General features: G+C 53.8%; 1 protein-coding gene across 4 annotated transcripts in view; it reads left to right on the forward strand.

Moving 5' to 3' along the window:
* Ptk6 (protein tyrosine kinase 6) overlaps window positions 1–8,391 on the forward strand; it is a 10,049-nt gene extending 1,658 nt beyond the window's left edge. Inside the window, exons 2-11 of one of the 4 annotated variants that reach the window (XM_033767127.1) lie at window positions 230–422; window positions 584–676; window positions 818–1,088; window positions 2,576–2,697; window positions 3,228–3,391; window positions 3,656–3,809; window positions 4,284–4,445; window positions 5,735–5,949; window positions 6,274–6,427; window positions 6,738–8,391. In XM_033767127.1, the coding sequence (XP_033623018.1) occupies window positions 592–676; window positions 818–1,088; window positions 2,576–2,697; window positions 3,228–3,391; window positions 3,656–3,809; window positions 4,284–4,445; window positions 5,735–5,949; window positions 6,274–6,427; window positions 6,738–6,925 (1,515 nt within the window). In that variant the 5' untranslated portion in view covers window positions 230–422; window positions 584–591 and the 3' untranslated portion in view covers window positions 6,926–8,391. Of the gene's footprint in view, window positions 1–15; window positions 423–583; window positions 677–817; window positions 1,089–2,575; window positions 2,698–3,227; window positions 3,392–3,655; window positions 3,810–4,283; window positions 4,446–5,734; window positions 5,950–6,273; window positions 6,428–6,737 lie in introns of those variants that run through there. The other 3 variants (XM_033767126.1, XM_033767129.1, XM_033767128.1) reach the window with 3 other exon arrangements.
* The last annotated feature ends 5,799 nt before the right edge of the window (window positions 8,392–14,190 follow it).

Genomic DNA, 14,190 nt, shown 5'->3' on the forward strand with positions numbered 1-14,190 from the left:
AGGGGGCGGCAGCCGGGGTGGGCGGGGCGGAGGCTGGACTGGTGTCTGGGAGGCTGGGAGGGGCTGCAGGCGCTCAGGCCGCCTTGCGTGGTCTTCGGACGCCCCCGGGTGTCTATCCTAGGAAGGGCAGCGCCCGCCTCTTCCACGAGGGACTGTGGGCAGCAAGTCTGACTAGGGTGCCCTCCAGGCCTGCCCACACGCTGTTGCCCGCTCATGTCCTGGCCCCCAGTGGTCTCCCCAGCTGCCCAGGGCTTGGACCTGCAGGCTGTTCTGGAGTGGTTCCTCCGGGACAGAGGGACCGCCAAGTCCTCGTGTCTGGGCAGTCACTAGCACTCCCACGTGCCAATACAGAAGCCCGGGCCCAGCTGAACCCACAGGTCTCACCCTGAGACCCTTCTTGCCCACTCCGTCTCTTCCCCATGGTGGGTCCTGCAGCATCTGGCATGTGGGGACCTGCCCAGGGAGGTGGGGGACGCCCACAAGTGTGGAGCCCTTCCCAGGGAAGAGGAGTGGCAGCCTGCACTCCGCCTTGGGGGGTGCACCCTGTAGAGAGCTGCCCACACCCTGACTGCTTCCTCTGCAGCTCCCCTCATGTGCACCCCAGGGCCTGGTTCTGCTGACCTGGGCATGCCCTCCTGGCTCCGGTCCAGCTGCATGGCGTGTATGGGTCTGGCAGGTGAGCTCCTGGCTAGTGTGGGCTCTGGGGTGTGCAGTATGAAGTCCATGGGTGCAAGGTGCGGCCAGCTCCTGCCTCCTCACAAGGAAGTGGGTGGGGACAGCCCGTCAGGGACAGCCCTACCTGCCCCGCCCAGTGCAGGTGCCCACAGCCGGCCCACATCCCAGTCCTGCTGCACCGCCATGGCGTCCCAGGGCCAGGCCTACTTGGGCCCCAAGTACGTGGGCCTCTGGGACTTTGAGGCCCGGACGGATGAGGAGCTGAGCTTCCGGGCCGGGGACCTCTTCCATGTGGCCAGGAAGGAGGACCAGTGGTGGTGGGCCACCCGGTTGGATGACTTGGGCCAGGCCCTGACAGAGGGCTACGTGCCCCACAACTACCTGGCAGAGAAAGAGACTGTGGAGTCTGAGCCGTGAGTGTCTCTGGCCCTTGGGGCAGAGTGGGAGGGGCAGCAGCCCTGGGTGGCCCAGGGGCTGAGGTGGGTGGGAGGCTCTGGATCCATCTTCTTGTACCATGAGGCTGAGGCTGGGTCCCCAGTGGGGCCCAGCCTCCGCTCCACCCTCCCAGTGCATGGTGCTGGCTGGGCCACAATGTTGCTCGACACCTAAGATGGGCCTGAGAGGCGAGAGGCTTCTCCCTGAGACCCAGAGAGGACAGAGTCCAGGGTAGGCTTCAGGGGTGCTGACCACCAGTGACAAAAGTCTGTGAGAGTCCTAGGGCCTTTGGGAGTGTGAAGCTTGCTCACTTTCAAACAGCCGGAACCAGACATGTGACCTAATTAGGGGAACAGGAAGGCTGCGGAATACATCTGCTGCCTGCTGGGTGGGTGTCTGTCCTCCCAGCACTCTGGCCCACTGTCCTTCAATACTTGCTGCCTGGGTCCCCAAGGGTCTTTGAGGAACAATAAGGGGCTGGCGTGGACTTGTCCATAGCAGCCGAGGACCTGGCTTCGGGGCTGCATAGGCTGGGGAAGGCCCTGTGGGAGGGATCCCTGCTGCCTGATCTCCTGAGAGCCCCAACTCTCAGCACCCCCCTAGCACCTACTTCACGCCAGGTGAGCAACAAGCACGCTGGGCTGCCAGCAGGCCAGTTCCAGAGGCAGAGGCCCATGACAGACACAACATGGGGTGGGTGGGACATGCGAAAGGCTGTCAAGGGCCCGGTGCCAGGACAGCAGGTGTAGAGGCCCTGAGAACCCAGCATGTGTGAGGATCAAGGAGGCAGGGTGGTGGGGGACAGTGAGAATGGAGAGATCTTCGAGTTTTGCAGGCAATAAGGGGATGACCCCAAAGGGGTCTGTGCCAGCAGTGGGGCCTGTGTTCTGACAGCTCTGGAGGGAGCTGGAGACACCAAGGGCAGAGGCTCTCCATGGGCCCCACCCTGCACACCAAGCTCTTGTGTCAGAAGCCAGTGTGTGCTGGGTGTGGTGATGTATGTCTGTAATCTCAGCTCTCTGAGGCTGAGGCAGGAGGATCGCAAGTTTGAGCCCAGCCTGGGCAATGTAGTGACTTGAGACCCTGTCTCAAAAAACAAAAAGGGGGAAAAAAGGGGCTGGGGCTCAGTGTGAAGGTTCTTCCCTGAGTTCCATGCCCAGTACTGCAAAGAAAACAGAAGCTAAGTGGGTGACAGTGCTTTGAGGGGGCCTGCATGTGTGCAGAGCCCATGCCACCTCCTCTGGGCCACAGAACCTTTCTCAGCACCCAAAACCTGCCCTTGGGACCTTCAGACTCCGTGACAGACAAGAAGTGTCCTTCAGGGTTAGGGACAGCAAGGTGGGGCAGCTGGTCAGGGTAGGGGTGGGAGGGGACAGCCAGAGAAGGCAGGGATGGCAGGTGGGCACCATGGGTCAGCTGTGGGGCCGGAGGCTCGGTGCAGGCTCAGGCCGCCCCTTCTCTGCAGGTGGTTCTTCGGCCACATCTCCCGCTCTGAAGCAACACACCGGCTGCAGGCAGAGGGCAGCTCGCCGGGCACCTTCCTGGTCAGGGTCAGCGAGAAGTCAGGCGCTGACTATGTTCTCTCCGGTACAGCCACCTGGCTCGTCCCTGCCTGCCCGGCCTTGTGGGCTCCTTGTGCCTGCTCCCTTTAGACACATGGTGGGCCGGGCCCCTCTGGCTGTGAGTGGAGGACACTGGCCCTCTTTGGAGGAGCTCTGACCTTCCACATGGGTGCAGCTCCCACCCAGTGTGGCTCTCTGTGGCAGAAGCCACACAGACAGCCAGGGAGGCTCTTTTCCGGGGCAGAGGGGGCTTTCCCGGGGTCCTCTCCTGCCAGCCTTGCTCATGCCATCATCAAGGGAAGTGCGCGGCCCACAGATCCCCTTGCCAGGTGTGAGCCTGTGCCCGTAGTGCATGGGGAGCAGCAGTCTGGCTGACCCAGGATCTCAGTGCGGCCAGGGGTATGGTGGAGGCTGGGCAGCTGCAGCCCGGGGAGGGTGGCCACTGCTGACCATGGTCTGCAGGACCCAGGCCCGCAGAGCAGGCTAGTGGCTGGGCTTGGAGTGTGCTGGGCCGGGATGTTGCTCACTCTCCTTCCATGTGCTGCTTTGGCCCAGTGCGGGATACTCAGGCTGTGCGGCACTACAGGATCTGGCAGCACGAGGGTGGCCGGCTGCACCTGAATGAGGCAGTGTCCTTCCCCAGCCTGCTGGAGCTCGTGGACTACCACAAGGCCCAGAGCCTGTCCCATGGCTTGAGGCTGACTGTGCCTTGCTGGAAGGTAGGGCCACCTGCCCGTGCGGGACCCGCATGCTCAGGGTCCGGTGGGTGGCACGGATGCTGAGGTTGTGCGGAGCAGGGGTGGTGGAGGGCCAGAAGCCCAGCTGTCAGGGGCCTGAGGAGAACTGCATCTGTGTACGGACGTGAAAGCCCTCTCCAGCTGAATGGGGCCCTAAATTGGAGACAGAACTGGGCTCCTCTTGTGGGGTTCAGGGCCCTTCCTGAGGGTAAGCCAGCCACCCTCCTGTGCCCCCTGTCCCTCCAGCACCAGGCTGAGCCCCTGCCCCACTGGGCCGACTGGGAGAGGCCACAGGAGGAGTTCACGCTCTGCAGGAAGCTGGGGGCTGGCTACTTCGGGGAGGTCTTTGAAGGGCTCTGGAAAGGCCAGGTCCGAGTGGCCATTAAGGTGATCTCTCGAGGTGAGTGGATCCTGCGGGGGCTCTGCTGACAGCATGCCCCTCCCCTACAATCCCGACAACAAGCAGGACCTGCAGGCACTAGCAGCATTGAAGGGTTTCTCCCATCTAGGTGCTAACTGGCCTGCCTACTTAGCTTCTGAGAACGGATGAGGTTGGGTGTGTTTGGGGCGGATGGCTGTGGATGAAGGGGCTGTTTGTTTCAGGGACCCCTGTATTTTTACCTACATTTATTATAAAAGGGGACTTTAATTCCTTAATGAAATGGAAAGCCATTAAAATAAACAAATGGCTAAACATCTTGCAAGTTTCACCTAGAATCCCCTGGCATTGGGGCCAAGCGCAGGAAGACCTGGGCAGCTCCAAGCTCTGGCTCAGGCAGGCACGGGCAGGCAGGGTGTAGTGAGGTAGGCCCTGGTATGAAGCCTGGATAGTGGCCTGGGTGCTGGGCTCATGTGGATGTGGCTCTGCCCCCAGACAATCTCCTACACCAGCACACCTTCCAGTCAGAGATCCAGGCCATGAAGAGGCTGCGGCACAAGCACATCCTGGCGCTGTATGCGGTGGCCTCCTCAGGGGACCCTGTCTACATCATCACGGAGCTCATGCCCAAGGGGAACCTGCTGCAGCTTCTGCGGGGTGAGTGGCAGAGGCTCAGTCCATCCTCTGACCGGGTGATGCAGGCAGGCTGGAGGCCACTGGAACACACTTGAAGCCCCAAACCCAGTGCAGATTGCCGCTATCGTGCCAGGCAGGTGGGAGCGCCTGCTTTCCTAAGAAATGACTTAAAGGCCAAGTGTGGTGTGCATACCTGTGATCCCAGCCCTTGGGAGGCTGAGGCAGGGGAAGGGCAGGTTTGAGGCCAGCCCAAGTTACGTATTGAGTTCAAGTCCAAGGCCAGCCTGGACTACACAGCAAGACCGTGTCTCAAAAAAAAAAAAAAACCAGATAAGTAAATAAATGCATAGATGAATAAATAAAAATAAATAAAAAGGCTGTAATCCCAGCAGTTGGGAGACCGAGGCAAGAGGATTGCGGCAAGTTTGAGGCCAGTCCAGACTACATAGTGCGTAAAAGGCCAGCCTGAGCTACATAGCAAGATCTTGTCTCAAAAAACATTCATCATCATCATCATCATAATAGAAGTAAAGAGAAATGACTTAAAATATAATAAATCTTTCATCTGCTCATTGTAAAAATTGAGAAACAACTATAGTCACTACAGACAAGAAAAGCATCGGGGTCCTGTGCCAGGTAACTGAGTGCTCAGCGCAGCTGCCAGGCTCTTGCAGCGAGTTTCTCCTGACCCCTCTGCTCTCCTTCCAGCTTGTAAACATGTACACGTACACGCATGCACCCTTACACAGTGCACACTTACACATAAGCACCCATCTGTGCATGCACACACAATGCATCTCACCTGGGAGCTCCAGTCTCTCCTTCAACACCAAAACAAACTGCTGCCAGTTCATCAAGATGCTGGCAAGTGTCGCCTAATTTCAGAAAATGTAACGGAGGAAATGTGCAGTGTAGGATAAAGGACACCTGGTACACGTCTATGTGCCTTGGGCCGGTGTACCTGTGAAATCTGGGGCCGACAGTCCACACAGGAAGTTCGCTTGACCCTCCCCACAAGCAGCGTCCATGGGGTCAGCGGCCCCATCACTGGCAGATGCGACACCATCACAGCACACAGACGCTGTGCCACGCAGGCGCTCACCTCTGTGAGCCCGTGGGGGTCGGTGGCATGAGCAGCACGGTGGGGAACTCTTCCCACACACGTTTCTGTCTGGGTTCAGATGGTTACTGTGTCAGAGGGTGGGCTGGCCCACGGTCCCAACTTTAAACCAGCCAGTGGCCCAATGCTGCAGCCCAGAAGGGGCCGGAGCCTGCAGAGCCGGTGGCAAGTAAGGACTTGGTCCCGGCAGGTCCAGCTGACCCTGCCTCTGGTTGCCACACAGACTCTGAGAAGCAAGCTCTGCCCGTTTCTGAACTGGTGGACATCGCATCGCAAGTGGCAGAGGGCATGCGGTACCTGGAATCACAGAATTATATCCATCGGGACCTGGCTGCCAGAAACATCCTTGTGGGGGAGAACAATATCTGCAAAGTGGGGGACTTTGGGCTGGCCAGGCTCATCAAGGTAGGGCATCAGAGCCAGCCATGGGGAAGGCGCGCTCCTGACAGGGTGGCAGGGACAGGGAGGCTGATACATCCACAGCTGCAGGGCTCCTTCGCCCTCACATCCCAGCACCCGCCCCGTCTCCGGGAATGGATGCTCTGATCGGTGGACGGAGCGCCCTCTGGTGGCCGCACGGTGGCAGTCGGCGGGTCAGACGCAGTCAGAGCCCTTGCAGCTGCGTCCTGGCCCACCCAGGCCTTGTTCCTGGCCAGTCCGTGCAGCGTACGTGGGGGTTGGGGGCACAGACAGCCCCCCATGACCCACCAGGCCCCTGTCTGATTGCAGGAGGACATCTATCTTTCCCATGACCACAAGATCCCTTACAAGTGGACGGCCCCAGAAGCGCTCTCCAGAGGGCATTACTCCATTAAATCTGACGTCTGGTCCTTTGGGATCCTCCTCCATGAGATTCTTAGCAGGGGTCAGACACCCTATCCAGGTACGGTTCCAGAGCAGCCCTGACCACGGGCAGACAGCGTGGTGGAGTGGGTGTAGGTCCGAGGTGGCCATCAGGGACGATGGAGGGAGCTCCCTTGGTGGCCTCCCCAGACGCTACACCTGTCCCATGCGCTAGCATCCATCCACTCCCGTGCTCAGAGTCCCCTCCTGTGGCCGCTGCAGGGAAGGAAGCCAGCACGCCCAGAACATGTGGCGGGGCTGCAGGGAAGGCTTTTTGCAGCCAGGTTTCCGGGGTGGAGGTCGGGCATCAGCCTCCCTGCAAGCCTGCTCCTCTCTCCCACTGGCTGCAGGCATGTCCAACCATGAGGCCTTCCTGAGGGTGGATGCTGGCTACCGAATGCCTTGCCCCCCAGAGTGCCCACCCAACGTGTACCAGCTGATGAGTTCTTGCTGGAGCAGGGACCCTGAGCAGAGGCCTTGCTTCAAAGCCCTGTGCGAGAAACTCTCCGGCTTTGCCAGGTATGAGAACCTGCTCTGAGCTGCCTCAGAGGCCACGTGGCCGGGCCTGCAGAGGGGCAACCTGGGCCCCTGTCCTGAGCAGCGATCAAGGGCCTGCACTGTCCTCCGGCTACTGAGATGATGGGGAGAGAAAGCCACGGCAGCAGGAGGACACCACCCTGTCCCACTCCGCTGCTCACTGGCTCTCTCCCTCGAACTACAAGCTATGGCGCCAGGTGGGGGAAGGACTGTCACACAGGGACATCAAGAAGAACCTGAGCAGCAGGACTTGCTGAGTTCTTGCCAGCTTGCTGCCTCCAGAGCCTACTTTCTGTCCTCCATCCTCAACCAGGGGTTACTGCTCCTTTGGGTCTTCGATCCAGAGGCTCCAGGCACATAAATCTCACACTGAACAAATCTGACTGCTTTTCTTTTGTTAACCTGTCCCCCATTAGAAGGGTCTCAGCTGTGAAGCTTGCACCAGCAAGGAGAAGATACTAATTTTTCTCCCTGTGTCTTCTGGGGCCCAAAGAGTGGTGGCTGAGATGCCCACTTCCCTCAGAGCCTGCAGAGACCATGGAGAGCCAAGGAAAGCCAGGGAAAGGCAGATTCTCTCCCTGACCTCTGCCTGAAGTGCCAAGTGGGCAGTGGGAGGTACAGATTTGTCTCCTCTTTTCCAAAGTCAGCACAGCAGGAGGAAATTTTATGTAAGTTTGGTTTTGGTGCCCACTGACCCACTCTCGAGCGACAGCTGCTTCTGTCCTTGGAACAGAGGCAGGGGTGTACCACTGAGGGTCCCGTCTGGATGAACTTGGAGCTCTGCCCTTGCTGCCTGCGGCCACAAAGGTCTCTTCCTCTTTTTGCTGCCTTGGGACATGGTTCTGAACCTCCCCGCGCAGCGCCATCCTGCGCTCTTTTGGGGAATCGCCTGACTGTGATGAAGTCATAAAGGACTTACCAGTTTTGATCCTGTTGGTGAAAGGTCTCTGGTTTAAAGGGAATAAAAGGAGTCCAGTGCTTCCAGGAATATTTGCTGCTTGTTCCCGTGAAAGCTCTTAAGGGAACACTTGGAAGGTTTTTGAAGTGTTCTGGTCAGAGGTCGGCCTACCTGGGAGCCCATGCTCCAGCAACCGTGTAATTTCTAAGGCCTCTCTTCTCCCCTGGGCCTGCTTCACCCTGCCTGGTCCCACAAAGCAGTCCTCTTCCCCAGGTGTCCTCCTCTTGCGCTTCTGCTCTTCCCGTCCCCTGGGAGCTCCGCCAGGCCCTCTGCTCCCCTACACTAGCTCCTTGTGTACATGGACATCAGGGGTCCCCCCAAAGCTGCTACCTGAGGCTGACAAGAGGTGGAGTTGGACACGATGACCTCTCTAGATGCCTCCCAGCCACAGACTTGGCCACAGCCTGATTGACCCCCAATGATAGGCGGCTATGCTCCAGGCTCCCTGTCTTGAGAAAAGAATCCTGTGTGCCTTTGAGATGAAAAAATTTTGCCCTATCTTTCTAAAACCTGATAGTTATCCTTTGGAAATACAAACTTCAGGGAAGTGACTGTCATTAGAGAAGAAAAAGGAACTATTTGGAAATTGGGAGAATGAGAAATGTTAGAAATGCTTTTTTTGCATAAACCAATGGTAAATCTTTATTCTGATCAATAATAAATTGTTGTATTCCTTTTAAATGCAGCTGTAAAATGAAAGGAGAGAACATTGTGAACTTTGTACTATTAGAATTATTCATTAAATGGCCAGTGGTCGATACATTTACTTAAGGAAATTATGTAGATAGTACTGCAAAAACCCAGTGAAGAGACTGAAGTGTGTCCCTTTCTGCCCAGGAAGACCCTTCATCCTCATTGGAAATCTTCCTCAGATCAGTAGCAGGAATCTGAGCCTCTCATTTTTGCCCGAAACACACTTTGGTAGGAATGCGAATGAAAACCAACCAGTAGTTATGTTCCTGCTTTGCCAACTTGGGACTAGACATTGTGAAGCAAAGCTGCAGGCTCTGGGCTCCTGTCCGTGGGAACAATGCACGCTGGTTCACGCACAGTTGTAGCGTGGCATCTGTCCACCTCCAGGGGCAGCACCAAATTAATTTATAAAATGCCTTAAGTTCTATTAAGATGGCCCTAGAGATAAGTGAGTGCTTGTATTATTCCTGAAACTCATACAGAAACTAAGCCAAATGTCTTCACATGATCTGCAACTATCTTTGTAAATAAAACTAGTTTTAAGAATGCTGGTAAAATAAAAATAGGAATGCCTTCATAATTTTCAGTATTGACTACAATGCAGATAAGCTTTTTGTTTCTACCTGGGTTCAGTCAAATAAGCGTATCTTAATTTTATTGGGATGTTTAAGATCATAAAACTAGCAGGGTGTGATGGTACATGCTGCTCACTCAGAAGGCAGAGGCAGGAGGATCCGGAGTTCAGGGCCACCCTTGGCTACACACTGAGACTGTCTCCAAACCAAATACAACCCACGGGCTGAAAGTACAGCAGAGCGGGGAGGTGATGTTTTGGCAAATTAACAATGGTGCTCCTGCAATGAATGCTAGGGTCACAGTTCACAGGTGCTCCCTTCCTAGTTCCATTGGAAACTGTAACACATGCCATTACAACCATTAGAAATAATAGAGGACAGAAGCCAGGAGTGCTGGTGCAAGCCTGTAATGTCAACACTTGGGAGGCTGAGACAGGAGGATGGCTGGGAGTTCTAGACCAGCCTGGGCTACACAGTGAGTTCCAGGTCAGTCTCAACTATATAGTGAGATCCTGTCTCAAAAAAACAAAAAAGTGGTAATAAAGAGCACAAGTCTGTATGTAAAATACAAAAGGAAAATAAGATTGGTTTTGGTAAGGGAAGTTACCAGGTATAAAGGATGCTTTGGGGGGAAGAAGTTAATTCTGTACTAAAATAAAATGGTTGACAGAGTAAGAAACACGTAGGAAGAAAAAGTCGATATATAATTTTTTTTTAGTGTTAATAGTACACTGATGCAAAAAACTGGACTTTGGCATTATGAAAGTTTCTTCCTTATCTTTTAGCTCATTGGCCTAGGAAACAAGGGCTGTGCTTAAAGGATAATTTCCTGTGCTGCTTCTTTTTTTGCTACCAGGGATCTGACTCAGGACCCTGCACTTTCAAGGCAGGGGGCGGCGGCACCACTGAACGAAATCCCCGGTTCCAACTTCGTATTATCTTTCACTAGGTCTTTCCTTACTCAAGTGTCTTAATGTTAAAAAGGCCAAGTTTTGTTTACAACTATGTAACCACCTAAATCTACCTTTAAAAACCTTTTATCACTTCGATTAAATCAATAACCTAAATCATATCTATAGTAGTGTTTAAACTTTGGCATGTTTGACAACAGCTAAAATTAAATTCTGAATTAAATCTTTCGACTTTGAAGTAACTGGGCATTTCCAAAAGGACTCCTGGAATTATCTCAAGAGAATCTATCTTATGTTGTAAAAGAGAAATTAAACTAATGAGGTTTATTTGATGTGTTGAAGTATTTGGGGAAGTCAACAAAGTGATGCTAAATTTTCTTTAGGTTACATTTGTGGGTGTTGTAGGAGTGTTGCAGAAACTGCATAAAACTCCTAGACATTTCTATGCCTGGTGTGTTACCAGTCATAAGTTTGTGTTATGTTAAAAGGTTGCCTGAGACAGGAATAACCATGTTTCGTTGTCAAATTCATCAATAAACTCTTTGTATACTTAATCATGGCTTTCAGTATTTTTGATGGACTTTTACTTTTTAAGGTTTGTTTTTTTTTTGTACTGGGGATTGAACTCTGGACCTTGTATTTGTGAGGCAGGCAGCAGACCCACGGAGCCAAATCCCTGGCAGAATTTTTACTTTTTGAAATGAAAGCATTTGCAGTCAGCTATACTCTCAAATTCCTTCTCCTTTGAGGATTCACGAAGACCAACAGGTACACTGCCGTTTCTGATCACACGAGCACTGCTTACTGGTGAGAGCTTCCGGAACCCAGTGGAGAAACAGATGGGCTCCTACTTGTTCCAAGATCAGCCAGAATAAGAACTGCCTGTAACTGATTGAACACATGAAAGTAATTTAAACTACTTTTAAAAACACTGCTGGTTCTTGTGCTGGAGATGTAGCTCAGCAGATCGCAGGCTGGGGTTCAATCCTGTGGGGGACAGCATGCACCGGTGGTCCAGAATTGGTAAAATATGCCTTTGTGAGCGAGGTGGACAATCTTTTGCTGATCCTTTCAGAATTCACAAACTATTAGTGAGCACCTTATTGCTATGGTGACATAATTACCTAAGTTCAATAAGCAGCTGTTCTCCTTATAACAGGACATGAGTGGAAACACTGGTTTCATTACCAGGACCAGGACCCGAATGTCCCATTTTCAGAGTAGGTAAGGAACTAAGGTGGACTTCATGGTGTGAAAAAAGGCCTCTGAAAAGAATGGCCTTGGACACACAACTGTCTTCTGATGAGAGAGGATATCATTTCACACGAGCACAGGAAGCTTGGGAAACTTTATGGAGGAACTTGAGAAGAAAAAAACTCATCTAGCCAGGCGTGGTGGCACATGCCTGTAATCCCAGCTCTTGGGAGGCCGAGACAGGATCGCCACAGGTTCAAGGACAGCCTGGGTTACATAGTGAGTCTGTAGCCAGCCCGAACTACACAGTAAGACCCTGTCTCAAAAGCGTAAAACTCACACAAACCCATAGATACTGCAGATGAAATCTGGTGGTGTATCCTGCACTTGGATTCCTAGGCTCAACGACCTTTTTGTTTTGGTTTATTTTGAGAAAGGTTCTCACTGTGCATCCCAGGCTGCTGTCAAACTTGTGATCCATGACTCTTAGCCTCAAGAAATTTTGAAAAGTTCAGTCTGATAATCCACATAAAGTCCCAACACAGCAAACACCAAACACAGTGTGGTTAACCTATTCTTGCCGCATTTTTTAAGAGACTAAATTTATTAACAGTTAAACCCTACTTTGATAGAAATGGGGGACTGTGGGGAGAAATTTCTTCCGGACTACAGCGGCCTAGCATTAGTCACCAGAGTTCTGATTGAGGCTGAGGACCTGTTGTCAATTCACCTGTGATCCAGACTGAAGCCTGAGCTCACTTCCTCCATATCTGGCTACCACCCTCCAAAGTACTATTTCCAACTTTTCTCCCCCACCCCGATTTGGAATCACGATAAAATGGAAACTACAGCTAGACAACTGGTAAATAAATACTCCAGGGACCACCGCCACTCCCACAGGGACACCTTTGTGGTACCTCAGCTATAGACCCAAAGTATGGGTTAGAGGGCTGCTGCCTAGCTCATCCGCTGCCCCAGGCCCGATCTTGAGAAGCCCTCAATGGCTGCCCTCACTGAACACCTGATGGTCACCCAGAGGGCCCAGATTCAGTGGGAGCCTGGCACTACGGAAACAAGGCAGCACTGTTTACCTCTCTCTGCACTGACCTACTCCCAGGTCTCAGACTTGGGCGACTCACAACCTACCGTTTCTGGGCTGTGAAATTTCCCAGGGAAGTTCCCAGCGGGAGGGGTGAGGGGCAAGAGGCACGTGGCAAATGAGGCTAACGAGGCTTGTCTCCGAAACAAACAGCAGAAGCAGGATGGCCATACTCCTACCTACTTCCTTCCAGGAGCAGGACACAAAACACAGGATGGCCAGTTTCTGGTCTTCTTCCCTTCTCCCCTGAAGACCTCCCTGCAAAGAGGTCCAACCCTGTACCCAAAGCTAGGGATCAAGAAGCTTGATTCCCAAGTTTTGGAGCATTTAGGATTTTGAGTCTCTAGATTAGCAACGCCTAACCAATAGTCTAGGCAACTATCTCTAAATCGAAGTCCAGGTTTGAAATCTGAAGCATTTCTGTTCAAGTATCTTGGGTAAGGCATACAGATTTTCCTGGGTTTTTTCCTCTGCATTCTGGAGGATCCTGTCATGCAAAATTTATATAATCTAGAAACCTGCATGCTTCTCTTGTTTTGTGGCAAGGGTCTCTGAGGTGAACCTTCTGGTGGGGATCCTAAGGAGCAGTGCCATGTCAGGCTGGCCTCCACACCACTAAGAGCCCCTCCTAGCCTCACACCTGCCCAATCCCGAGGCAGGAGGCCGCCCCAGCTAGGACATCAACTCCCTGAAAGTGCACAGTCCTGGCTCAATACTGTGTACCCTCCCCAACTGATTCCAACCCTGAAGTCCTCTGGGGCAGACCCACTCTTGGAGCTAACCCTAAGCCTCGCAGCTGACTCAAAATGAAGGCCAAGCCCATGCCTAGGTGGTGAGTGTAGTAGGGACCTGAATTTCGGCTGGGCTCTCCCTTCACAACCAGGCTCCCTGCCCAACCTCCAACATTTGCAGATATTGCTGTAGGTGGTGCAGCAAGGTGGATGGGCAGTGGAGAACTGCTGGACACTGCCTAGAACCCAGGTAGCTGTCCCAGCATCCTGCCAGGAGAATCAGCAGCCACTACCAGGGGCTCTGCAGGTTTTAAAGAGACCCTGGCCAGAAAGACCAAGTGGGGCTCAGGCTACCCCTCCTAGTGCGCCCCCCTAAGGCATCCATCCAAGGTAGGAAGGGACCTCCTCCACCCAGGCCAGCACTGGCTACCTCGCCTGGGAGGGAGGGAGACCTCCTACCCTGCAGGCCACCTGGACACCAAGGCAGACAGGCGAGGGGCTCAGCTGCACATAGCTCCCCCTGGACTCTGCAGCTATTTATTTCACGGTGGGGTAGGTTGGCAGGAAGGCCTAATGAACTTCACCCATGGCCCTCTCCCCACTAATAGAGGCCCCTCTTACCCCTGCTGGCCTCAAGCTACACTGCCCAGATCCTGTGCTTTCCGAGCTTTAAACTGGGTTACCTGTGACAGGAAGGCCCCCGAGTATTCCGAAGCCCCTATTCCTCAGCCTGTGCACCCCACCTCCCTCCCTGGAGCTGAGGGCTCTGTCAAGGTCTTCAAAGGATGCTGGGTCCCTCCAGATGAAGGCTCCTAAACTCACAGCAAGAAGTGCAACCCTCCCGTTCAGGTTGTGGGGTGGGGGCACTTGCCCTCCGTGCCCAGGACAGCTCACCAGATCTGAGAGGAGGCATCACTATGAAGCCCCAGAAGCAGGCCCCCAGGTAGCAGTGCCAGCCCTAACAGGAAGTGAGGCCCCGAGGGAGTCAGTGACATCTCAGACACACCACCAGGGCTGTGGCTGCTGGGAGTTTATTTTCTGCTTGGTGCAAGGCACAGTTGGGAGAGAGGAAAGCTCAGTGCGGCCTGGAGAGCAGAGTCTCCAG

This window comes from Fukomys damarensis, unplaced genomic scaffold, assembly GCF_012274545.1.
Source record: "Fukomys damarensis isolate Sample0158 unplaced genomic scaffold, DMR_v1.0_HiC HiC_scaffold_22, whole genome shotgun sequence".
In the NCBI taxonomy this organism is placed as follows: Eukaryota; Metazoa; Chordata; class Mammalia; order Rodentia; family Bathyergidae; genus Fukomys; species Fukomys damarensis.